This window comes from Hydractinia symbiolongicarpus, chromosome 12 (assembly GCF_029227915.1).
Source record: "Hydractinia symbiolongicarpus strain clone_291-10 chromosome 12, HSymV2.1, whole genome shotgun sequence".
NCBI classification, from domain to species: Eukaryota; Metazoa; Cnidaria; class Hydrozoa; order Anthoathecata; family Hydractiniidae; genus Hydractinia; species Hydractinia symbiolongicarpus.
The window spans coordinates 19,371,389-19,399,342 of record NC_079886.1 but is presented as its reverse complement, the minus strand read 5'-3'; the positions used below and the strand labels follow the sequence as shown (position 1 = coordinate 19,399,342).

Sequence of the window (27,954 nt, the reverse complement as noted above, 5' to 3'; positions counted from 1 at the left end):
GTTGCGTGCGCAAAGACTACAACATATCGATGTTTTCATCAAAAAAAAAAAAATTAAACATTTCGATTAAGCTGCCATCGTATTTCCCTGAAGTATTTTTTCTTCATAAGGTATATAAAAATCCAAATAAAAATATTAAAACTTTTTTTGAAAAAACGATACTTAACAGTCCTTACGGTAGTTTTCGCCATATTTTACTACCACTTCATTAAACATATTTCGATTAGCTTTCTTCATTGCTCCATCCAATTTGAATGGATGCAGAACGTAAAGATCAACAGTATAGCTTTCGTAAAATGCTTCACCTGACAAATAAGTTTTTGAGTATCCATAGGCATTGTTCAGATAGACACCTGGTAACTGGATAAAATTAGTATCGTTAACAAGAAAAGTCATAATAGTGGAAACTGCAGCTTCTAAAAACACTTTTTTGTTACCAAATATTTCGGCAAATACTTGAAAAGCCGGTGCATGTTCTTTGGGAATGTAAAAAACGTCTGAAAAACCGTTAATACACAAATCTTTATTTTTAGTGTTTTTATAGTACCTCCGTAAGTATATTTCGCCAGAAAATGATAAATTTTCCGGTTTGCTGATTATGCCTTTTACTTCACGAAAGGCTGCTTCGCATGCTGCAGGAGTATTTTGATCATTCCACCAGTACCAGTCATTTATAGGCACAGGTTTGCCAAACTCGTACGCCCTGTGCAAGTTTAAAAGAGAAGATGTCCATATTTGAGAATCGTTAAGTTTTAATAAATTCCACCAATTAATCAACACATCATCATTAGTATGAATATAACCATCATAGCCTGGATATAATTTTATTGCCATGGTAACACATAGGTAACCCTGGTAACCTTTGTTTTCACTGATCTTAATCACTCCATGTTTCTTGTCTTCGTCTTGTCCACAGAATATTACTTTGCCAAAAACAGGTTCATAATATGGTTTTAAGAAGGGTACTGCTGCGTAATGAGGAAAGTTAAAGTTAACAGCTAACACAATCTTTTTTAATCGCTGAATTGAAAGGCAGGTGTTGTTTGGTTGAACAAGTCTATGACGAAGTTCAAATTCTTTTAACATTTCTAAATTTACATTTTCATCCGGTAAGTTAATACTGGCAGATATGTTTAAGGGTATTGGTGGAACAAGTGTATGACGAAGTTCAAATTCTTTTAACATTTCTAAATTTACATTTTCATCCGGTAAATTAATACTGGCAGATGTGTTTAAGGGTATTTCCTTGTCCTTGTTTTCTTCTGGTTGGATTTTTCTTGTCCTTTTTAGTGTAACGTTACCTAGGTGATGGAAACAGTAAACGGATTTTCTTTCTTACATATAGATAAGACATGCACGTGATCTACTGAGCAAAATTTTAAAAAAATCTCAACTCTAGCAAAAATTTCAGCACTGAGGCATATGACATGAAAAAGACCTTCCTGTAGTCTAATTTTATAAAGGAGCAGATTGGTCAAAAAACCCGAATAGTCAGGTTGTACATTATTTTGATCTACTATTATTTAAAAACTTCTGACTTTTTATCAGGAGATTTTCTTTTGCTCAGCTTGGAGTAAACCTAAGCTTAGCTTGCATTTGATTTAGTGACGGACGAAAAATATTAAACTTATGGTTTACTTAAAGACAATTAATTCTGATATATATCACAACCAAATCTCGGTATAGGTTACGGGAAATAGCAAAGCATGGTTTTCCTTTGTTACGTGGTGTCATTCGTAAAGAGTGAGCCAATGACATAAGTTTTTAGGACTTACGTACAGGGCACTTTGGTTACACTCATAAGCGCAAGAAATGAACACATAAAATTTAGTACTTATTACAAAAATACCAATGGGTTTGTTTACAAAAGAGAACAACCTCGATGTTGTTTGATGTTGTTCTTACAGGTAGCTTAGCTACTATAGTTACATTTAGGATTAAACTAGCATTTATTACTTAATACTCAGTAAAATAGGTCAAGTTTGAATATTAAACTTTTTCGCTATAGCTAGCTAGACTAAGCATGAAAGGACAAGGCTGAGCTTTTTAGCTGGGTTAAAAGTCAAAACTTAAAGAGGAAAATTACACATATTTGAGAACACCTGCAGGAAAATGCATTGTTTATCAATTACCCCATATGGCTAATATGGAAGATTTCTTCATAAAAAGCATCAGAAACTTTTTTCATGTGGATTACTTTTACATTAACAAAAATTAAAAATTTGAATATAAACTTGCGATTTTGTCATTCATTAGTTTTCAAATTTCTCGCTAGAAATTTTTAAGGTGTAAAACCCATGTCTCACAGTAACTTTTTCGTTCTTATCCTAATGTTAATACATAAGCTATGCAAGAACTTTTGCAGGAAAATAAAAACACATCAAGAGAAAAAGTTTGTTACTAAAATATTATAAATAATTTCAAACCGATTAGTCCCTGCAGTAATTTTGGTGTAATAAGTAAAAGTCCTATTACTTCAGTAAAAATTGAAATAATGACTTGAAACTTAGTATTACATGTTTTTATACCAGTTTGATGAAATGAACCCAAATATTTTTTTTTACTACTATCATAGTTTCTGAGTTCTTAATTTTAGCCATTTTTGGAGACACCAATAAACTTTTTTTGACAGCATACCAATTTTGACAAGCCATGTGTACAGAAAACATTCTAAGTGATTCTCAGGCTTAAAAATAATTCAAACAGATAAAATGTGTCCCACGTTTGTCCTAAATACCTTATCCAGCTCAGAGAATGTGGGAATGTGTTTCTAAAGCACAGTGCTAAATACATAATCTAAATTTTATGCCGTATAAATACAAAGTGGTTAGAAAGTTATTTTTTTGTCCACCTGGATCTGCAACACGTTTACTTTGCACTAATCGCCTAGTCTGGTGCCACTCACAATTAATTTTTGAATATTCACAGGAACTTTTTATGCAAAATAAAAAATGCTAAACAACTGTATTTGCTTTGCAGAAGTAACAATAGGCTTATCTTTATCATAAGTCCTGTGAATGTTGGTTTATGAAAAAGATATTCTTAATGCTATAAGCGCTCCACTGGATTTGTAACACATTATACTAAGTGTCGTCCATGTGAAACAGTTTACGCTTTACTAAGTCTTAACCTGAAGACTTTAGGTCTTCCCAATTCAAGCGAATATTACTTCTGGCTATACTTTCCCAATTTTGTTATTTCATAAAAGAAAACTGAAAATCTACAAAATTATTTATACATGCAGAAATTTATTTATGAAATATAGGTTTCAGTTTGTCGTGGAAACATGTTTACCAACATGCAATGTCTTGCATACCTAACTAGCTATATATATACTCAAGTCTTGAATGTTCGTCTATGGGAGGTCCAAATAACTACCTAGCTATTTTTATTTAAAATGACAGAATGCCTTGAAAAATCTTTTGTGCAGCTAGCTACATTAAAGTAATATATTTAGCTCTTGTACTTTATCACTTAATTATTTAATAACAAATGTGCCCTGGAGTGCTGGCATGGTACTGGCTAGGTAGCTTAAAATCACAAAATAAATATTATCCAGATGTGACCATCCCTCATCATCAGACATCGGAAAGGCGTTTTTGTTCTTTACTTTTCATTGTGGGGTACCTCAAATTCTTGTAAATCCATTGAAAAAAATTACTTAAGAATTCCTCTTCCTTCCCTTGTACTATTCATGGCATTTCTTTGCATGTCTTTAGTTTCAAGCCACGATCCCTGAGCTTCCAACCCCGTCTCAGTCACAAGTTTCAGCGCTAGCCAAAATGACGGACAACGTCAAGGAACTCTGGGTAATTTTAAAAAAATGTGGTTCTGCTTTATGATTTTCAGATATTTGCTGCTGATATCAGCATATTTTGGCCCTCGGGTGCCACACCTCCGTACATATAGGAGTTAATTATCTTTAATTTGGCGACTGACAAGACATTACGAGTTTGACGTGCATTTAATTTGCCGACGAAAAACATCTTAAATTATCCAATGACTCCCTAATTGAATTTCCGCGCCCGAAGGCGTAGGGAATTCTTTAAAACCGTCGTTTTTTTCTTTCGGAGCATTTTTTGAGAAAAAATCGACCCTGGGATTTCACGTTGGTTCGTCACAGATGTAAACTTCGTACCCAAGCTCCTTAACTACTGGGAAGTCTAGTATTGACGCTTCAGGCCAAAATTGGTATTTGTTTTCGACAAAATTTGACACAGTTAACAAAAAAAGTATGCTGAACATAATGGTGACATAATAATTTTGATTTTTGTCACCTAAATGTCATTTTAGGCCAAAATTGGTCCAAAAATTAGAACTACTTTATTTTCAACAAAATTTGGAACAGTTAACAAATAAAGTATGCTGAACATGATGGTGACATCAAAATTTTGATTTCTTCTTACCTAAATGTCATTTTAGGCCAAAATTGGTCCAAAAATTAAAACTACTTTATTTTTGACAAATTTTGGCACAATTAACAAAAAAAGTATGGTGAACATAATGGTGACATCAAAATTTTGATTTCTTCTTACCTAAATGTCATTTTAGGCCAAAATTGGTCAAAAAATTAAAACTACTTTATTTTTGACAAATTTTGGCACAATTAACAAAAAAAGTATGGTGAACATGATGGTGACATCAAAATTGTTGTTTTTTGCACCTTAAATGTCATTTTAGGCCAAAATTGGTCCAAAAATTAGAACTACTTCATTTTCAACAAAAATTGGTAAAGTTAACAAATAAAGTATGCTGAACATAATGGTGACATCAAAATTTTGATTTTTCTCACCTAAATGCCATTTTAGGCCAAAATTGGTCCAAAAATTAAAACCACTTCATTTTCGGCTAAATCTGGCACAGTTAACAAATAAAGTATGCTGAAAATGATGATGGTACAAAAGTTTGATTTTTTGTCACCTAAATGTCATTTCAGGTCAAAATTTATCCAAAAATTAAAACTGCTTTATTTTCGACAAAAATTGACACAGTTAATAAAAAAATTATGCTGAAAAATGGTCACATCAAAATTTTGATTTTTTGTCAACTAATGCCGTTTTAAGACCATAAACGTTTCAATCGCAAGACTTTTAACCATGAATGATAGGCTGTATTTTTTGTTAGCAATTTCTTTTAAAATGTGAGTTTACAATGACACGTTTCGTTTTGTTTGCGTTTGTTGTAAGATATAATGTCACTGGTGTGCTTTATCTTCAGAGTTTCATGCACCAAACCCCTTCGAATGTTTGGCACAATAACACAACGAATTAGCAGGTTTTTATCAAATATTTTGGTAGCGCGCGGAAATTCTTAGAGCACCCAGGGCTTCTTGTATTCTTTTGATTTCAAGATCTACTTTAAATCTCAGGGTTTCCCGGGTTAATTGGAAACCTCTTTTTGCCTAAGTATGTCAGCTACTAATAGCGAAAACCTTTAAACAACTCACTTGCCGTATTATTATATAAGGTTAGTTAAATAGCAGGTGAAAAAATCCACTTAATTCCGGAAAAATAACATGTTCAAAAATTGATGACGTCAGCAATAACGCCGTCCTAACGCATTAATTTTGAACCAAAAAAGTAATAAGCCTGTTGCACCTATCGTGTAGCTTAAAAAGTCGATTTTTTTGTTAAATTTTATAATGAGGCAACGTATTTACGAAATTCAAAAAAAAATTTAGTTGAATTGGAAAAATTCACTTGGTTAGAGAAGCAAACAATTTAATGACGACATCGATGTTACGCCCATATATTTTCCTGATCCATTACCTAGGTTGTGTAGAACTCGAAATCAAAATAATGTATAGGATCGTGTGCTTTGTTCAAACAGGTAAAGAGAAATTAGGGTTAAAGGTGAACCTACCCAGCTTTAAAAAAATTGACCAATTTCGACCTTAGATAATTCCTAGTTAGACGTACGGAAGATGACGTCAGTTATTTCCACTTCCACCCAAGTTATTTAGTTCCAACATCATTAGCGCAATGCAATGGCTTTAACTTTTAAAACGCTGATGACGTCAATTCATTGTATTTTGTTAATGTCGAAATAAAATGTCTCGCTTGATAAGAGTATATCCAGTTTGTTTGTGACAGACACATTTAGCGTACCCTGATGAATCAACTAGTTTACCAGTCCATATATTTTCGCCCGTTTAACACACCTGTATTTTGTACCTTTTTTGCGCTGAGTAGCAGTTCAGCTACCATTTTGGAAAAGGTTATTATTCGTAATTATCTCAACATTTAACATCTCAACCCTTATTTCACTCACTTGTTTCACCAGGGTATTAGGTTCACTTTAGGCTCATTCCCTAAAGATCAATTTTGCAGATACACAGGTATTCAAAGTGCCTAAAAAATGTTGGAAATTATTTTGTAAAAAAACGCAATGATACTCCATAGCACCTGACCTGCCAACTGTAGTGTTTCCCTTTGTAATCCTTTTGAAATTATTAATCGAATTTGTCGCATCTGTAATCCCAAATCTATCGCAGTTCGTAATCCCTCGCCCTCTCGTAGTTTGCAATTTCAAATTTGTAATCCCACCTTTGTTATCCCAACCCACCACGGGATTATAAAATGATACACTACACCAACTCTGGTATCCCAACTAAGACATAGAATTCAGATGAGAATTCAGAAATGTGTATACAAAGTTAGTATTAAGTCTTACTAAAGTATAGCCAACACAAGATCAGTAAGATGACAATAAGTGCAGCAATAAAACGTGAAGATCGTCGCATCTTTATTAGAAGTCTCCAAATGATCAAAGTTGCTTTACCTAAAAACAAATATCAAATCGTGTTATTTGACTGTCAAACTTCTGCGGTGCAGTAGCTGCAGATTACTGTTCAACTGGTGCTGTTTGGTCCGTTCCAGAAAAAGCTCAAAAAATGACCATCGTTTTTGAATTGTCGGTTAAAATATTCACTAAAAGGGAACCTCAAAATTGTTTGCCAATACAAGTTCATTTAGACATAAATATTAAATGTATTTTATGTACGTGTGTGTGCTGAAAAATAAAGTCATCAAAAGCGCGTTTGTAAATTTGATGCAGTCTCCTGTTTATTTACCATTAGATATTTGTTAGATTAATTTATACAATAAGTGATATCAGTGAATGTTCTACCAGTTCTTCAAACTTTTTCGAGTCGGAAAAGGAAGGCAGTGTGACAGATAATTCCTTTCGTTTACCTTTGAGCGTTAACTTTGGAAAGAAGAACAGAAAACATTAAACAAAACGATAAATATAAGTATCAGGGTGAGCGAGGATTATCGTGTTAGTAACATTATTGGCAATGTGGAGGATATTGTGAACCAAACGTGCAAACACTGAAAGTCTGTGTTGTATACACACTAACGGAATCCTAAACGAACGATTTAAAAGCATGTAAAAGATGCGGTTGTTTCGTGCTATTTCGACATACTAGGGGATTACGTCTCAATTATTGTTTTCCATCTGTAATTATGATCGAATGATATGTAACACAAAAACTATTAACTCAACATTCCCCAAAAAACTGCATGATTTAAAAGAAGTTTGTATTTATCAAACCAAAATAGAAACATTTCTGAAAAACTGAAAACATACAGAAAACGAGTAAACGATTAAAAGTCAAAGATATGTTAAGGACAAAATATACACCGGCTGTTAACAACTTTATTGATAAAGCAAATGTTCTGGAATTATAGGATTTTCATACATATAAGAACGTTCTTGTAAAATATTTTAAGAGCAGAAATTTAAGAATGGAATATTTTTAATAAATTTCTCGAAAACAAGTTTAATAAAATAATATTAATACAGAAAACGTAACACAAGACTACGCATAACATAGATCACGACACAACCTAGTCACCAGGAACACACCTGAATGACTAGTAAGAATGACATAGTCGCTAGATATACAAATATTTCTCCCCTTGTCAGCAATAATAATAATTAGATATATAATAGTGAACCTTTGCGCATTATACGTTGGTAATGTCCACATACATATTGGACGAAATATCCTTAAATAAAAATATCGATCTAACTTCTCGTTATAATTAACTGCATAAATGGCTATAACTTGATGACAACAGCGAGTGCCAGGGATGAATGATACATGTTCATATCGTTTTTTTATTTCCATTTCATGTTTCTTTTAAATTTTTATCTAAAATTTCTTTTTTAAGCTAACAATGAGCTATAGGTGAGCTAATAAACGTTTTCATTACGGGCTCAGTTTACAGTTTGTCATACGCACTATGGTTAGCTCAAGGTTAGTCCATAGCCAGAACGAAGATTTATTGTCACTGTTGATAATCTGTCTAAATGAAAAATACACTAACGTAAATAATATTCTAAAATAGATCATTAACATGAAAAACAGTTAACAGAAAACTTACTTGTTACTGTTTTCTTATGCAATTTGAAGAGATAACAGCTATTTCGTTGAATCGTCGCGTAGAACGTTTTCATGGGGAGCGACATTTTGTTTTTCGTTTTTTTCGCGTTCCCTAACCCCCTGACTGCATAAATGCGTTATTTTGATTTGTTAAAAAACAATAAAATATAATTATGTGTGACGTCCTCGTTATACAATGATTAAGCCCGGATAAAGTTTCCAGCGTTTTTTCTTCTTTACAAAAATCTTCACAAAAAATTCGCGCTGCGGAAGAATTTTTTCATGCGCAATTTAGTCTCCAGTCTGTTTGTTTGTTTTAATTGTACAAGGGTGGAAGGCTATGCTTTAAGTTTATCTAGTTGGGCATCATTGCGACAATCCTAATTAAGTTACCAGGGGGTGGGTAAAATTTACAAACTCTGATTTTTTAAAAAAAAGCAGCAATGAACTCTCTCCTTTCTTATTATCTTTTGTGAAAACATAACTTTGTTAATGTACAATTCGTACATAATCGTAGTATGAAACAAAATAGAAGTACAAAACAAGATTTTCCGATGCCTATATCTTCCACGAGAATGTTATCTGGCTAATCTTTCGCACGAAACTAAAAATATAAACATTCGAATTTCAAATTAGTAGAAAGAAGGTTCTTGCGATAACGAAGCGAAAATACAGCGTTCTTATCTTGGAAATTCTCTATTTACGTTGATTATTTAAAAAAAAGTTGCAAAGTGTATCAAACTTGAAGTGCATTTGCCAGGGGTAAGGTTTTTCCATTTTTCTAATTTTTATTGTTTCCACTTTGGAAAGGATAGTATTTTAATATTCAACGACTGTCAAAAGCATTTTTTGTTTTTTTTGGGAGGTCAATTTGTCAAAAACGTGTTTTTTTACGGAATCATTGATTGTCAGTAAAAAAAAGGGAAGTACTTTCAAGAAAATGCACTTCAAAGAAAATAAAAATCGTTTTTTTTTTGTGTCGTGTACCATATATTTTCACATGTGAAGTCGTTCTACTGTAACCCCCCCCCCCTGTTTTTCGATTTTTTTTCTAAAATGGTAGCAAAACATGCCTTTAAATCTACGCGACTTCGACATAACCACCACATTGTTTGTTCAAAACAACGCCGATATAACATACGGTATCTTCAAAGTATATATACAAATTAATAGTTATACACGGTTTTTTCATAAGAAACATGTTTATAAGAAACCTACATGTAGAATCTTCAAAAATTAAGAAACTTTTACTACTACATTCTATGTCTATTTCTGAAATAAAAAACTTGTTTCTAACTAATTCTTACAATTAATTGAAGAAGATGTTACAATCATCACTAGAGAGAGACTTTGAAACGAAAAATGCTTTATTTTTTTACTTTAAAACTAACTAGTCCAAAGATTAAAGAAACTTTTAGAACTAGCTATTTATTTGATATAAGAAACCGTAGGAAAATTAAGAACCTAAATAAGAAACTTTTAGAACTAGGCCCTTCGCCAGGTTTCTTATGACAGGTGACCACTCCTTCCTAATTTCCTTAATAACGTTAGAAAAAGAAAATCTCTTTAAAAGTACTTTAATTATACTACAAAAAATTGAAATTTTAGCTATTCTCCTTATTTTCTCCTTATTTCCTAATTGTTCTGATCGTAACTTTTTTGGAAATGTGTTCATGGATTATTCATCATCAGTTAAATAAGACATTTCTCTGTTACTTAAAATCCTATATTTTCTATCTTTCAGGGCATAATTTATATGTATATTTGTATAATTATCCTTAATTATCCTTATTTTTTTATATTTTTTTTTCTCGTTCGCAGCAAAATATTCTTAAAAAAATATCAATTTGTCTCCTTAATTCTCCTTAATATTCTTACTTTTATTCATATTTTTTTAGTGGTCATAAAAAAAAACGTGTCTCTATAATAATAGCCGTATTCCGTCTGTCTGTTTCTGCGCGGACCCCCCGCTGAGTTAGAAAATGATGTTACGGAAACACGAATATCAAATGCGATATATTTTTATCCCCTTTGTTGCGACGGGTAAATATAAAGCACAGGCGAACCCGTTGATTTTTCCACGGGCAACGACTAGTATCTCTATAATAATAGCCGTCGTCTGTCTGTCTCTGCTCGGACCCACCGCTGAGTTGAAAAATGATGTTACAGAAACACGAATATCAAATACGACATATTTTTATCCACTTTGGTAAATGTAGCTTAGTTACGCAGGTAGCAAGACGCACGCAATGCGGTATAAGATTGACGGGCCAACCGTGGATTTTTCCACGGGCTAACGACTCTAACTCTAAAACCTTGATAAAAGAACTATGCTCCTCCTCCAACCTTAAAAAATTGAAACTTACCATATTATTTTCAGAATACATTTTATATATACACAACAACTTTCTAACTTTAGCTTTTAATTCTAAAGAAAACATAAAACATAAAATTACTTAGACTTAGTTTCCGTTAGACAATTTAGCGAAGCGTCGCGTCTCAAAAATCAATATGATATTTTTATTTAATGGAAACAGTTTCTATTATTAATTCGTTTTAATACGGGAAGTGCTGTTTGCATTAGTGTTCTCCACCATGGATACTATTATCAAAAAACCCGTGTTTGAGTGCAAGATGAAATTTAAACCAGTGGGAGAGTCCCGATGATTTGAAGATTTTTCGGTTTAATATCTTTTTGTGAAGCAGACATTACTTCTACAGGGTCTTGCCCAGTATCTTGGCAGATTTCGTTCTTTATTCTTCTTGTTTGTTCTTTTATTAGAATCAGCAACCAACATCTTCAAAATAACTTCTCTTTTGCGCTTGTGTCTTCCATACTATATGTTGAAATCCAAATCTTGAATATATATATTCATATATACATCAGATGATAGATTTGCCAAGGTTACATAACGCTCCGCACACAATAACATCATCAAACAGTTTAATCATACTGATTGGGTACTCTGAACCTAAGATACGAAAAAACTTGAGTCAACCAGGATTCTTAAATTTGCAATCCGTTTTGTTTTTCGTATTTCGTTTTTTTTACCAGGAGGTAACTTGCATGAACAATTGTTAACAGATTGATGTAACACATTACGGGTGGCAGATTGTTTATTGAATTGATTTTTAATTAATTTTTTTGTTGTAGTAAGTGACACGATTTTCTTCTTCAAAAGTTTGTTTTTGGCTTTTAGTTTCAGGATATTTTCAGAGAGTGGATTTAAAAGTAATTCTCTTTCCTTATTTGAATCCGAAACTGTAAAATCTGCATTATCTTGATGTGAAACAAGGTTAGGTGAAATCATCTCTTGTGGGGGTGAAAAGCTAGATGATACTGTACTATTAGGTGACAATAACTCTGGTAATGGTGAAGAAATACAAGATTCAATGCTTACCAGGAATTTGAATATCAATATTAATGTCACTGTTTGATGCTATGCTACTAATACAAGGACTTTCAATATTGGGATCCACTTTCTTTGTTTTAGATGTTTGCTTTTTTTATGACGATGTTGAATATGACAACTTTCGTCGACGTGTTGCAGAGGGTAAAAACTTCTCAGTCCTTGAAGCTGATTCATAACCAAGACATACAGTTGGATAAGGATGCTCGTATGATGGTTCCCTGCCAACAAAATGTTTGGAACAAACCCGTTGTTTGAGTAACTGTCATCAATTTTGCTGGATTTTTTTGGGCTGGCACAATTAATAAGTTGCCTCCATTTATTATGAGCATCAGATCTCTTGGTTTTAGAAGGAAAGGTAAACAAGCTAGCTAAAAATAAAATAAAAAATAGTATGTATAGCTAGGTAGCTAGCCCTTTAGCAAGACCTAAAAGGTACCCTTTATTGACTTTGGTATTTGCTAATTACTGCTAGTTTTTGGCTATAAACTTAAACCTGTATAAAATATTTTCTCACCTGTAAGGTTCTTTACATGAGCATGCATCAGAACGTCTGGTAACATTGTAAACATCACAGACGTTCTCCCTCCAAACTTCAAGGTTGTACTCGCTGTTGGCACAACTCAAAACTGCATACGTAACCCGTTTTCTTTTTTACTTGGTGGATCCACTATAACCAGATTTTCTTGAAAAATGTAAGTATAAGTTCTGAAATAAAACGTTCTTTGCCTTTGACTTCTCTGAGCGAAAGATACTTTACTGCCTTTTCTGCGCGCGCATATGTATTACGTAATGTTATGATATGCGCGCGCAGTATTTTTTTGAAACTGTGAGCCGGTGTATTTGCTTACTCAAATCAACTTTACTCGACGCCATTTTGAGCAAAAAACAAAAACTGAACAAGTTGTCATTACTTTTATTAAGTTCAAGCATGCCGCACCTGTTTCCATTTAAAAAAATATCGTTTTAAGAGCTATCCGATACATGTTATGTCACTTTCACGATCGGCATGGAGTGACAGCTGTCCGATAGCCATTCTATGCCAAGACGCTGCGATAGTAAGTCTCAATTTACGTCAAATCAGTTGCCAGTTTTTTAAACTGTTATTTATTTGTTTCATAGGGAATGAATCTGATGATGAGTTACAACAATTCGAATATTTTATTCAATAAAATTGCGTTCTTAGTTATTAAAATTTCCCGAACGAATTGCACTGGCATTTGAATTTGTTAACTTTTTGAACTTTTTTACAAAGTTTTTCTACGGACGCGTTCGCGTTATACAGTGATAAGAATCTTGAAAATATACATCCTTCTTCGAATATAAAACAGATACATATAGACAAATTAAATCCCTAATGACACAAATATATATAACGAGCATTTGGTGACACTAAATAAAATATGCAAAAACCATGACAACACAAGACATTACTCACCAGGTCAAGACATAAAGTTCACAACTTCGATTTCACACGATCAAATTTTGATAACGGGCGGTAAATTTAACAGTCTTTGCACAAAAGTAGCGAGACACACGAAATGCTGTATATAAAGGATGGGTGAACCCGTGGATTTTTCCACGAGTATTTAGTAATAATTTATGCACAATAAGCTATCTTTTCATTTTCAGAAGCTAATATCATCTCAGAATAATGTAAAATGGTGCAAAGAACTATGAAAGCTATGCAGAATACACCTCACAACCAATTACTTTATTACTTTGATCGGATCAACAACTTTTGATGCAACTTCTTGTGAACATTTTTTGAAATCTACATGCAAGAATATGTCAAAGCTGATATTTTCATTCTTCCCGGGCAATCAGAAGCAAAGTTATTACTAAAATTAAATGGCGTAAATGGCTTCATGTAATGTAAATAGACCCTTAAAAAATTTTCTTCCACTTTTGCTTTCACTACTGAGACAGAACATGGGATATCCTCACTCATTTTGGGTGCAAGTCTTACGGATAGGGTGGGTTTTTTCTGCCATGAGAATTTATTAGGTACAGCACCTCTCACCAGTCTTTTTCTTTTCCTAACTTTTCTGATGCATTCTATTTTGAAGAGAAAATCAGAGACGAGAGTAGAATTTGTAGTTCTAAAATTGTCATTGTCATCAAATCCCAGTTTTATTTCTATTTCTATCGTAGTAAGGATTTCCACATTCACGAATGTAGCAATTAAGTCCTTTTTAACCTTCCAATACTCAACACTTTTAATACTATTTTTATAGCTATAAATGACACAAGTTTTCAAAGCCCTACGAAGATTTAAGAGAGAAGAAAAACAAATAACAAAGGAGGCGTCAACTTGCATGATTCTGGCTTGTTCAGCTGCAATGTGCGTTCAAGAAAACGAAGAAAAAAAAACATAGACACGAGAGTTTCTGCGAAATTAAAAGAAATATGGAAGCCACGCCGTTACAGTGGGAAAAAATCTCCCGCTCATTTCAATAGATTTACGAATGAGCAGCGATGTTTGTAAGATACGTTTTAACAACTATAACTATCATTAAATCTTGTACACTGAACTTTAAATGTAGATATTAAAATCAAAATAAGTTCACATTTTTATTTTAGGAATAGATTGACAGATATAGACCATATATAAAAAAGGAAGACACTGTTATGAGAACAGAAATAACAGTCCACGAGCGCTTAAGATTAAGACTGAGGTTTTTGGTCTGTCGCGGTAACGTCTTCCTTCTCCTTTCATCCCATTCCTTGTTTCACTGGGCACACCACAGAAACAAAGTAAATAGAGAAAGATAAAAAAACCCGCTTCGTTCGACGACGAAGTTCGACGGCATTAAAAAGACAAAATTACACCTCTTATTTTGCTGGTTGAAATAAAATCACAGATTTACCTTTGCGTTTCTTTTTACTCGTCTTCGACAAACGCCACTCCTGTCTCGATTTCAGCCCTACATTTGATGCAAATATTTGTTGAAAAACAACTGTTCGGACATTTTTATATAAAATAATTTATCACGAATAAAAAAGGAATGCTGATAATTTTAATTTTGTTTATAATTTTAAATCCACTCCGTTTTTGACATCAACATTCATCACGACAAAGAGAAACAAGTAAAACGGCGTCAAATTTGTGTGGTAGACTCTTCTTCTGACGAAAAAATAAGCTTTTGTTCAAAAAACGTTTAAAATTATATATATGAAAAAAATTTATAAAATAGCTTTTAAAAAATATTTATTCAAAATAGCTATCAGTCCTCGGTCATCGGCCTCGAAATTAATAATTAATTATTTTTAACTTGCACAGCAAAGACAAAAGAAAAATATGAAAGTAGGAAAATTATATGAAACCTAGATAAAAACCAACTAAACATAAAATAATAAAGCAAAATTATTTATTTATAAAATGATAGGTTTTTATACCTTGGTCTAGTTGGATAGTTGTGTTATAAACATTAAAAAGTTAATAATTTACGACCGCAACACTAGACTGGTATTCTTAGTGCTTCACTAGTCTCAGTGGTAAAAAAAGACAAAAGGAGCCCATTTTAAAGTTCTACCGACTTAAAATCCGTAGAAAAGTGCACGTCGAAAACATATACACGTGTTCGAATGTCAGAGGCGGTCGGTATCTTTCAAAGTAACCTTACACTTTCAGAATCAAATAGACCTATTTCGATATCCATTTCCATTCCGCAAATTACACAGGAATAGACATACTAACATGAAAACGAGGTTGGTTTAGAGATAATTTTAATTTGTCAGCGAAGTGTTGCACATATAGTTTATTTAAATTTATTATTTCTCACATTAGCTTGTCAAATGGACAAATTATAAACTTTTATATATTCATAAGTACCCTTGACCCTTGATTTTTTAAAAATCATGGCCTGCATGAATGTTACAGTTGCAGCTACAGAAAGTTGTTGTTTTTAAATTCACAAATTGCTCTGTCAATCAGTAGTATTTCTATAAGTATTGCCAGATTGTTCTTTCCATGTCAGGTATAACTATGGGCATTGTAATTTATTTGTACCTAAAAGCAAAGATGAACAACTTATGGAAAAATATATTTTTTTAAATGATGCTCTTCTTAGACAAATCGGATAAATTAACATAAAAACTTTTCTGTATTATATTTCTTGAGCTTCCAAATTTAAGCATTCTACTGTAAGAGGGCAATAGATTTTTTATACAGAAAACTATGTACTTTAATCAAATAATAATAAATAGGCATTTATTTATTTATTTTTTGAAGGGGGGGAGGTGATTCTTTTGAAACCTAAGAGAATTGTAGATGAATAAACCAGTCACGATTTATTTTAAGTCACATGTTATTTTATGCACTGACTTAGCTAGATATGTTTAATACTCGATCGATTTACCACAATAGCTTAACCAGATGGCCTAAGAAAGTTTTAAATATATACAGACGGCCTTACAACTAATAAATGGCTTTGTTTTATTTTTTTGAGGATAACGCAGACAACAAAACCTTACAAGTTTAACACTGTCATTGTTATAATAGTTGATAGAGGCCTAATCTTGCTCTGTCAAGTTAATTCCACAAAGAACAACCTTGAACCTATTTTCTTAGAGAAGAGAGCAACACTACACCTACTAAATATTTTTCAAGGAGGGATAAACCTACAATACTAATATGAACCTGTAAAGACAAATCGAAAAAATATAAAATTTGTGATTACTAAGTACACTAGGTTGAGCTAAAAATATGTTTATTATAAATGTATACTAAACGCAATGATTAAAGCATATTAGCATGGGGTGTGACAATAATAACTATCTGGACACCACATTATTTCTGTGTAGATAGCTAGCTATAATATCCTATATATAATATCTACCTAGTAGGATGAAAAGTTAGCTAACTTTTTTAGGGAAATAGTTATAACCTAGCTATATAATTGTAATATATATAAATTATAATTATATAAGTTATACTAGCTGTTTCCCGTGGAAGAATCCACTGTATTCCATTTAATTTATGTAGCAGATATATGTCCATCAAAAAACAAACAATACAGCAGTGCGCATCTTCCATCTGCATTATTATATAAATGACCAAAAAAATTTAAGGTTTTCAACAACTGCAGTATGTATGTGACGTTTAAAATCTGAATCTACTAAAATTACTTGCTCTGACCATCTGACAAATGCGAAAATTATTCGGAAAAAAGTTTTTAAAAGCATTTCAACATACATCTCACCCATAAAATTTAAATCACTCAAAACGCCACATATAAAAAAAAAAGCTGATCAATGTCAAACACAAATCTCTCTCATTGTATATGTTAAAATCAGTTAGTTTATTGCAAACCCTGCCAAAGGTTGACACAAAATGTGAAAAATAAACAATAAATTTTGCCTAAGTAGAAATTTTTATCTAAGGTGTTAAAAAGGGATTGCAACGATAAATTATAATGCAATAAAACATTATTTGATATATTGCATACGGTCCTTCCTCACCAAACTTTAGACAAAATGCCAACAAAATAACGGTGTTTAAATCTAAAATTAATAAAGTCCTTTTAGCAATTTGCATGCTGTTTTACCATCAATAAAATAAACAAAATTTCAAATCTCACATAGTATTCTGTCACAAATTTTCATAAAATATATATATAAGTCATAATGAGTCATGTTAAACAACAGCAATCAATCTTTATATAAGTTCATTTTATGTCAATTTTTGCATCAATTTTGCAACACAAAATACAAATTCTAAATAATACTAAAATCTCTTATTTTGGTCCTTCGCATACCGGCGGTCTCCCACAAAAGTTTAATCAAAATGTAAAAAATGAGAGGTAACGACAAAATCAAAGTTTGCAAAATTTAATTATTTCGGTACATATATCTACTGCATATGCCCTCTAAAACAATATTTTAATCCAAAATGCCAATGAAAAACAGTTTGCAACAAAAATCAGTTATTTCGATAATATTGCATACACTCTTTCCTCACAAAAGCTTCACAAACTGTAAAAAAAAGAAATGGTTGTAGGGAGTGCTTCTGATTCAACAAAAAAAGTTTTTTGACATATTGCATCTAGCCCTTACCCATTAAATCTTACACAAAATTTCCAAAACTATATACGATTTAGAACACATCAAATTTAAATCGAGAAGGATCAGTCATTTCCCCAGTAAGAATTTATACAAAACATAGAAAAACAAAGCTTGCAAGGTGTAAAATTGAATTCTTCTTCTGTGTATATATATATAGTCCTTCCTCGCAAAATTAACATAAAAATGTCAAAATGGTTCAGATATAACATCTAACACAACAAAAATCAGTTCTATCAGTATATGTCATGCCATTGTCTTCCACCAAATGTTCCCCTTAAAGTTACACAGACACAGCCTGCAAATTAAAAACAACTAAGATCAGGTATTTCGGTCTATTTCATACCATTCTGTTCCAAATAACTTATAAAATGTAAAAATTGAGTGGTAAAACAGAAATTTCCATTTTTTTATATGCATGTATATTATATGCCTTCTACAACAATAAGTTAATTCAAAATGTCAAAAAGAAGAAAAAAATAGCTTACAAAGAGTATAAAATTGAAATCAACAAAGTAGCTCTTTTGGTGTATTAAATATAAGCCATACGCACAAAAGTTTATTATATAATTATAATTTATATATATTACAATAAAGTTTGAGTAAACTAGGTAAAGATATTATAACTTACAGTATAGAATATGAACTTTTTGTAGGATTAAATAATAGGCTAGCTAGCCAACATTAAAGTTGCCACAAATACACACTTAATATCACTAAATATTTATATTTTTTGTCACACTACCGCTACTAATACCCCCTATGTACTTGTATCCACTACGATCCTTTAAACATGGCAGTTGCAAATTATAAAACCAAAATTTGTTGATAATGAAGGTCAGAACAGCTAGTAAACAACTTCGCGTCCTGAACTTTATCTAAACTAACCTCGTTTTCATGCAATGTTTTGATTTTTCGCCACCACAGCTAATCCTGAAAAGGTGATATTGAAATAAGTCTAGTACATCATTATTCAAAGGCTGTAACATATTTTTTGTTTGTTTTTAAAATGTTATCAACATGGTAGTGTTTCATACACGATAACATATTCTCAGAGATATTAGTCATGCTACTATTTTATTAATATCTTTGAGAGAATGTAAGAGAAAATGTGATCGTCTATCAGCCTTTACTAATTGACATTAATGCTTCAGGTAATGTTTTAAAGATATTTTTCCTAGTAAAGTGTTTTCTTGAGTATAATAATTTTTAGTAGGGGCTGATTTAGACTTCGGAGCTTGGTAAGTAGAAAATGTCAATGCGACAATTTTGCGTATCTAAAACTAGTAATTGGTTTAAAAGCAACGCATAATTTTATTATATCCGTTTAATAATAGGTTCTTTCGCGCCCAGTACCCCGGGCTATTAATTTAATCTCCACTCAGGTGTATTCGCTGGAGCTTGACTCTCCCTCGATGTGCTTTATCGAGGTACTATGGTTCTTACGGTAGTCAAACTACATATTGCTGCATTTCGCTGACTTTGTTGCTTTTGATCCCTTTGTTTTCTGCCGTAAAATCAGTCAACTTCAGCAGCCGCCGAAGTGTGAACTTTTAGACGCTGTCATAACAAAAGAATTTGTGACGTCAAGAAAAATCTCGCTAAAGTTGTAGAAACTTACGGAAGCAGAGAGTGATATTAGGGGATGGGTACGTAGGAATAATCTACTTTTCTTATTCTTTTTGCTTCGCGTTTTTTTGATTGCTTCGGCACAGTTTGGCGATTGATCTCGCAGACTGAGAAACAAAAATTGCTTTGTATTGCTGTGCTAGCAAGTGTCAACAGCTGCTTAGTTTCACTTTTGTCAATTTTAGAAGAGCTCTAAGTGGTTTAGGGTTTTATTTTTATTTACGTTTTTTAACAACACTAGTCCGTGCCCCGTGGAAAAATCCACGGGTTCGCCCATCCTTTCTATACCGCATTGCGAGCGTCTCACTACTTGCGTTACCATTTTGCGTGACAGACAGACGTATACTGTTATTATAATACAGACTAGTCGTTGCCCGTGCAAAAATCCACGGGTTCGCCAGTCCATTTTATTTATCCGTTGCAACAAAGTGGATAAAAATATATTACATTTGATATTCGTGTTTCCGTAACATCATTTTCTAACTCAGCGGGGGGGGGGGGGGGGGGGGGGGCACAGAGACAGACAGACGACGGCTGTTATTATAGAGATAGTAAGTGGAATACCTAATCAGCTGATCAATTTTTGTAGCTGGTAAAGCAAAATGTTGTCGTTAATCATAACTTCTGAAAATAAAAACTTCAGAAACGATTTTGTAACATGCTAATGGAGAACAGAGAAAGTATCAACAACTGTTTTAGATAATCATGTGCTTGCTTTCAATAAAACATATGTTCAAAAACAAGTTTGATTGTACCAGCACTAACCATCGATAGAGTAACTAGAAATATGATGGTATATATGAAGCCAAACATGAAGGCATTGTCAAACAAATGGGATCACTTAAAGAATGTCAAATTGCCTAACGCAAGTTCATATTTAATAGTTGATATGTTAATTGGAATTAATTACACATAACTGTATTCATCTTTAAAAGAAATAAGAGGAAGATCAGGGGAACCAATTGCGAGACTTATCTACACCACTAGGATGGACTTGAACAGGATATTTACTTCCAGGAAACAAAGTGCCTTATCAAAACAATTTAATTCAAACAACCTTATCAAAGGGTAATTTAAAAAATGAGTTTCACCAGATTCCTAAAAGGTTTTGGGAAATTAAATACGTTTCTTCAGAACGCATGATCATTCCCACCCGGCATAGGACGTTTTTAAGTCGTCGTCTTTTTTAAATCTTCTGTTACAAAATGCTATTAAGATGTCTTTAATGCATCTTCTTAAGAAAGTCTTTCAAGCTTTTCTTTTAAGCGTCTTTTGAAAGTAAATAAATTCGAATCTTGTAGTATACGCATTTTAGATGTCTTTTAGAAGATCTTCAAAAGACGTCTTTTTAAAAGACTTCTAAAAGTTATCTAAAATATATCTTTTAAAAGACGTCTTTCTCTTCTTGCTTTAATGCATCTAAAATGCATCTTTTAAAAGACGTCTTCTCCTATTTCTAAAAGTGGTCTAAAATGCGTCTTTCAAAAGACGTTCGTTTTTTATATGAAAAATTCAATTTAAAAAGACGGGGGTGTTTGCAAACTTAGTTAGCATGCTTATTTTTTTCGGAAATCAATTTTTCACGAAATTAAAAGTTGGAACCGTCACTTTTAATTATTTTTAAATACTAATGTATTTTGGTGAGCCTTTTTAAGACGTTTTCATTTCAATACGTCGTAATTTTATTTTCCTACACCCCCTGACGGATATTCTTTGACAATTGATTATCGGAACTGGCGGAAGATGTCTAAAAGACGTCTTTTAGAGCTCTTTGTGTCGGCTGGGTTAATGAAGATGAGTTACAATCGTGGACAAAAATTTTAAGACTAAGGCAGTTTTTTACTCATTATCTAAATATGGACAAAAAAGTCAAACAGTCAATGCTACTTTGGCACACATGTAGGCCAGGCAGAGAGGGTTAAAAAGTTGCTAGTCATATTTATTTAGCACGCCTGCACACCGAAATAATTCACGTCGGGGACCACGAAGGGCCTGAAATTCGTGATTAATGGCCTTGCTGACCCCACCAACAATTAGCACATTTTAAGAATTTCGAAGAAGTCCTAAGTCCACTCTGAACATTGTCAAGTGAACTTTGACAAGTTCAAGATGTGTGAATCTAATATAGAATGAGCCTACGCAATTACTTGTGGTGGCGAGCTTCGAAATTCGTTCTCTCGTACCAGCATATTGTGACCACGATTGTAGAAGCAGTTAAAGTGGAGCTAAAAGATCCGATTACTTTCTGGGAAGGAAGGTATGAAGTGGAAATGTTAACATTCAGAATTCTGGGTGTACTTTGGAAAACCAAAAAATTCTCATACAAGGTGTCTGTAACTTTTTAAAAAATATAGGATTTCTTTTAATCCAATTGTGTTTATTGCATCATACAAAGTTTGTGTAAAGATATTGTTACAACACATACGGATATCGAGATTAGGCTGGGATTTGGCGGATGACCAGGTTGCTACAGTAAAGCAATGGTTTAAAGAAATAAAAGATCTTCAGAACATTTCTATACCCAATGCTTCTAATACCCTGAAGAAGTAAAGAAATGTAACATATATGCGTTCACAAACGCACCGTCGGAGGCATATGGTGCCGTGTGGTGTTTGCTGGAAGTGAGTATGAATCAGGGAACATATTTGTTCACTTAGTAGCATTAAAGTCAAGAGTGGCGCCTTTATTGGTAAAAACTATCAAACTAGGAATTATTTGGTGCAGAAACTTTTAAGATTGAATTCAACAAGTTACTCGTTTGGTCAGACAGCATGGATATATGTATAAGTGGTTAGGGTGTTGTAGTCTCCAATACAAGGTATTTGTGGCGAACCGTTTTAGTGAGATTTAAGCAGTGACTATCCCCCTCAGTGGAGATATGTACCGAAGAAGCTAAATGCCGCTGATTTAGTTTCGGTTTCAAGAAGTTGTTCCGTTAACAATTAATGATTACTGAGCAGTTGTGAACAGGCTCGCTGTTTTCGCATGTAACTAAAGAAAGATGGCAAGACAATAAAATTAAAACACTAGAGAGATTTAGAGACATAATTAACCCTATTCGGTCCGGGGTTTTCGAACATACTATGACCGGGGGTGGAATCCGCCCCCCCCCCCCCTCAATTTCATAGGGTTGTTCAAATTGAATCAAATTTGGCACACTTATAGTACGTCATAAAAGGATCAAAATTTCAGAAATAAATCTCTGCTTGCATCAGCACATTTTCTGTGACGTCATCAGAAGCTTGAAATTTGTTAAAAATCCCACTATCTGCTTAAAATTTGATTACTTTTGTTCCAGAGCGAATTTTTACATTCTGTTTGAAGTTTCTGAAAGCTAAATAAAATTTATTTAACATATTTTCCGGTTTTTTACGTGGATCGCATAAAAAATTGCCCAAAAATCCGGGGTTTTCCAATTTTCGGGTAAAATCCGACAAAATCGAAAAATCAGATTAATCACGTGTCCAAATTATGCAAAATGATTCTTCTTAATAAAACAAAGTTGTGTTGCAAGTTTTAACTTCCAGAGATAATCCCAACAGAAGTTATTAAATTTTCCCCATTATAAGGATTTTATAAAGATTTTTAGGGGTAGTTTCCAGTAATGGCCAATATCAAAGCCTCTGAAAGGTATGGGACCTGACAATTTGGCATGCAGGTGTCTAATAGATAAATATTGAAACTCAGTAGGTTTCATAGCCATATAACGTAGCAATAAGGAGTTAATAAAAAAACTGTCAGGGAAGGAGGGGGAATCCGCCCCTACACCGAATAGGGTTAAATAATCAGTGTGAAAAATAAAAGATTTTAAAATAAATCAATAAATTAACAAATCAATTAATAACTTAAACAACCGGATAATTATTTTGGACTAGTCGTTAACCTGTCGAAGAATTCACGGAAATTCGGCCGTCGTTCTCATTCACCGTTATTTTGTTAACAAAAAGTCATGGTCCCTAAAAAACTCACTTATAGGCACTAAAATGATTTAAACATCAACAATGGCGGACATCCGGCAAAAGTTATGCCGCTTTCTCTTAAAATACATATATATATATATACAATATTCAGAAGTGGAGGTGATCTCTATCGGCGAAAGGGAAAACTTGGACCGAGCGGGATTTGAACCAGGGACCATTGGGTTAGCGCTCCACTGCTCTGCCAACTGAGCTATTGGTCCGATAGTGAGACGAGTTTGCAATTGCCTTTTCTCTCACTACAGGATCGAGCACAGTTGGTGGTTCAAGCCCAGCAGCACAAGCCTTCACTTCCGCCAATCACGGCCACCTACCAAGCCGCGTGTTTCGGTAACATTACCTTCATCATCTCATATATATTTATTTTTTTCTGGGTACAGTATACATATTGTAAAACGGTAGTAGAACAACAGTAGTAGCATACAGTACAAGGCATATATACATTATATAATTATAATGTAATAAAAAATATTGTATAATTTGCTAGAGAAAGAAAAGTTTCTTAATTGTTTGCTTTATTTTTTCGTCCTGATACTTCTATTTGTATTCTAACAAGATTGCAGTTTCTTTTAAAACTACTTTCAGGTATTTTTTTCTATTTGTTTAAATGTTTATTCACCTATACTTTATAGTTAGCTAGCTAGCTAAGCTACTATTCAGCCACCTAAAGCTTTGTATTAGTTTTATTTGCCTCTAACTGTCACGTTCTCTAGCCATATATTAATCTTAAACAAAACCAATTTTAAGATTCTGGCTACCAAGGTAGATGTTAGCTAACATTTCTGATTTTTGTGTTATTTTCGCCAATCTGATTTTTACTTGGTTGTGACTACCTAGCCAACTCTAGCTAAAATGTAAAAGTAACCAAATACAGTTAACTGCAACAGAATTTTTACGTAATCTTTTCATACTAAATGCATTTGAGTAGTTAGCTACTACTTTACTGTAATTTAAACTTTAGCAAAAGTCAAAAGTTTATTAATGAGACACGCAGTACCTGTGCCATATGTGCCTATCCCGTGTTGTTAAACGACGGTCTGTTTCCTGTGTCTTTATTTAAAATGAAGTATTTTGGGAAAGGCTATTAAACTTTAGGCACGTGCGACACATTTTACCTGTACTAAGCGCTAAGCTCAGTGTTAACAACGGACTGTTTTTTTGGAAAAGGCTGGTACGCCTAGGCACATGTGCGATGTGGTTTACCTGTATTAAGGGGGCAGCCCATTGACAATTACTTTTTAAACTTTCTCGGGAATCATGCCTGTACGGATGTGCAACACTGTTTACCTGTACTAACCGCTCAACCCTGTGTTAGCAATGGCCTGTTTCTTCTGTTTTTATTTAAATAGAGTCTGCGAGAAAGTTTTTTTCAAAGGGGTATTGTCCCTACACGCCTGTTCACTCTGTTTAACTGTACTAAGTGCTTAGCCCCATGTCCCAGTTAATTTTTTAACGTTTACTGAAATTTTTTCTGCAAAATAAAATAATATTGACAAATTTTTTTTGCTATGATGGAGTAACAACGGTTTGTAAACTCTGTTTTTATTTCAGCTTTTGTTGCGGGAAAGTTATTTTTGGAAAAATATGTGACAGTCGCAACACTATAATGGTGTATGTGCATCACTTAATTTACGCGCTCCACCTCATCCTGTGGCACAGTTCACGGTTCTTATTAAGCGCTCCACAGACACCGGATCACACCTTGACCTGTGACTTTCCCCGGCGTTTCAACGCCGGGTTTGCCGGCTAGTCTCTTTAATATTAGGCGTCGTCTGTCTGTGTGTCTGCAAAGTCGCGCTGGTTACGGAAACACGAATTGCGATATATAAAGGACGGGCGACCCCGTGGACTTATCCGTGGATTAACGGCTAGTCTATATTATAATACCCGTATACATCTGTCCGCGCAAAATGGCAGCTTAGCTGCGGAGGTAGCGAGACACTCACAATGCGGTATAGAGAGGACAGGTGTTAGGCCCCACTTTGTAATAATTGCCCCACTTTGTAACATCTGCCCCAATTTGTAATTATCTTGCCCCGCTTTGTAATACCTCCCCAACTTTGTAATAACTTTTGCCCCACTTTGTAATTCATCGTTGCCCCACTTTGTAATTTGCGGAGCTGTCCTACTTTGTAATAATGTCTTGCCCCACTGCAGTTAAATATAAAAGACGAATATAAAAAAGTCACAGATTAGTATCAAAATATAAATATCGTTTATATCTTCAGGGATGATGTATATTATAATATAATCAAATCAAAATTATGTGTGATTTTTCTATAGTGTGTGTTGTTAGCACGCTGTGCATATTTTTAAAACTGTTTTTAAACCCTTTATTTGTTTTTATAATGCGAATCTGATGACGGACATCGAAGTATATCATTTAAAAATACATACATTGTTGGTCTTTAAAGCGGTCCTATTTATCTTTACGCCGCAATGTTTATACCTTAGAAAACAAACAAACAAGCATTACAGCTTTCCTCGTCGTCACGAGGGCAGCTAAAAAAGCTAAATTGTTAAAGGAATAATTGCTTGCCTTAATTCTTTAGAATACTAAAAGGTGACACAAATTGTTAGAACGAATACTCTATTTATCGCATAATAATTTTTGTAAAGTTTGAACATTTAAAAAATAGTCACCAAACTTACTTAAAAAACATCAGTCGCCAACCACAGCACACATGCAGCAGATTTTCTGATCGATTGTCACCTAAAATGCCTTCTAAGCGATAGCATTTAGATGGAACGATGTTTGTAATTCTCTGGTTGTTTTTTCTGAATCAGAAAATCTACGATTTTACCCATTTTAACATGACAAAAACAACCACATCTCAAACCCTTAGAAGATGCGGACGCATCTAGCACTCTCCTTCTGCGATAAGAAATTATTAAAGGCGATACTAAAACATGGTTTTAAGCACGGAGAGTGAGTGCGCTAATGTCTTTAAAGTTCAAGTGCAAAATTTAAGAAAAACACATGAAACGTAAACAAAACAATGATTCAAACAAACTTTGAGAGTAGAACGTCTTTATTTGAAGGGATATAAAAACTACATAGAATAAAGACAGTTGCTATGGCCTAAACAAGTGGAAAGACTGCAAAAGGTAGGAGTTTAAAAAATAGATGGAAGTGTTGAGGCTGAAAAGAGAGAGCTGTAAGCAACAGCGAACGAATGTGTAAAAATTAAGTCAGTGTATGTGCAATACTGCAGAAGAATTTGCGCTGGAGAAAGCTGAAAGTTAAAGAGGAAGATCGCAAGATTTAGGGGAAAATTTACCGCTGTTAATGAACAAGTTTATGTAATTTGATAAATTTTGGGGTTGGTTTCCATCTGACGTTAAAAATCACGGTAATGTTTTCGCGCTAATTTCTGAACTGCGAGTTAATCATATTGAGTATTGAGCGCGATATTGTTAAATAGAAAAGGCCAGTGATTGATTATTATGGTGGACCAGCATATTTTTACATATCGTAGCCAAGTACAAATTGCATTTTTGGAATTAATACCTGCAGTGCACGTATGTAATAAACCAGCTTTAACTCAACCCATTATTTATATAGTTTAATGATATCAAATAGTGTCCCTTTTACAAAATAAGATTTTGCAAAATCTCTAAGTATGAATCTGCAAAAAACGGTTTCTTGTCGGCGTGGCAGTTTATATATATTTAATTGGGAACAACATGGCCAATGTTTACATTTTAGAACTGGTAGAAATACAGTTATTATTCTCAGATCTCGGTTATGACCACTTTAAAAGATAAAACAAAAAACTTTTGGAGAAAATGACTTACAAATTTGTTAGATTTTTAATTTTATAAGAGTTTGACTGTATTATTCCACAGTAGTGAACCATTTTCACTGCAGTTGAATCGTGTAGTCATTTTATGAAAAAGCATCGGTAGTCATTTCAGTAACAAAGCATTTAAAACATTAAATGCTTTGCTACTAATAGGGGCAGTTTAGTTAGAGTATAAATTTAAAAAAATGAAAGATTTCATAAATTTTGATGCTGAATTCAAATATTAGTCATTTTCGTTGAAAATGATCAGAAAGTGTCAAGCATGTTAACCTGGATCCAAGATTAATCCATAAATTTAGCACTGCAACCTGTTATTTTTAGTTTTGATTTTAACAATAGGAAAATTTGTTGTGTATATTAGAAAAATTTGTGTGCAACTAGAGTACCCAGATTTTCCTCTACAATTTCTAACGTGTTCTTAACAAGATCACCCACCTGGAAAATAATAGCCATTTAACATATCCTTTATAAATTTGTGGTTGAGTAAAGCTTTCTCAGGATGTCACGTTAGCTAGCTAGGCAGCTACCTTATATAGTACACAGCCCAGCTAGCTAGCTTGAGCTCATTAATTTTAATGGAAACAAACTTTTAAAGCGTTTTCTAAATTAAAAGCCTTTTGCCAATATTGAACAATCAAGCTAAGCAAGTTTAATAAACCTTAGTAATATTCTGACAATTT

At 33.3% G+C, this 27,954-nt stretch overlaps 1 protein-coding gene across 7 annotated transcripts; it reads right to left on the bottom strand.

Annotated features, from left to right (window-relative positions):
• Nucleotides 1-60: 60 nt before the first annotated feature.
• Nucleotides 61-26,229, bottom strand: LOC130621103 (uncharacterized). Of its 7 annotated transcripts, none has more exons than XM_057436407.1 (4): nt 26,121-26,225; nt 18,751-18,795; nt 6,673-6,780; nt 61-1,301 (listed from the first exon to the last, which is right to left on the bottom strand). In XM_057436407.1, exons 3-4 carry the CDS (start codon nt 6,740-6,742, stop codon nt 163-165), a joined length of 1,209 nt encoding a protein of 402 aa, XP_057292390.1. In that variant the 5' UTR covers nt 6,743-6,780; nt 18,751-18,795; nt 26,121-26,225; the 3' UTR covers nt 61-162. The 7 variants fall into 7 exon arrangements, with proteins under 7 accessions (XP_057292390.1, XP_057292387.1, XP_057292386.1 ...); XM_057436404.1 differs by lacking the exons at nt 18,751-18,795; nt 26,121-26,225 and adding exons at nt 10,756-11,361; nt 11,791-14,658; XM_057436403.1 differs by lacking the exons at nt 18,751-18,795; nt 26,121-26,225 and adding exons at nt 10,756-12,170; nt 12,317-14,658.
• Nucleotides 26,230-27,954: the final 1,725 nt, after the last annotated feature.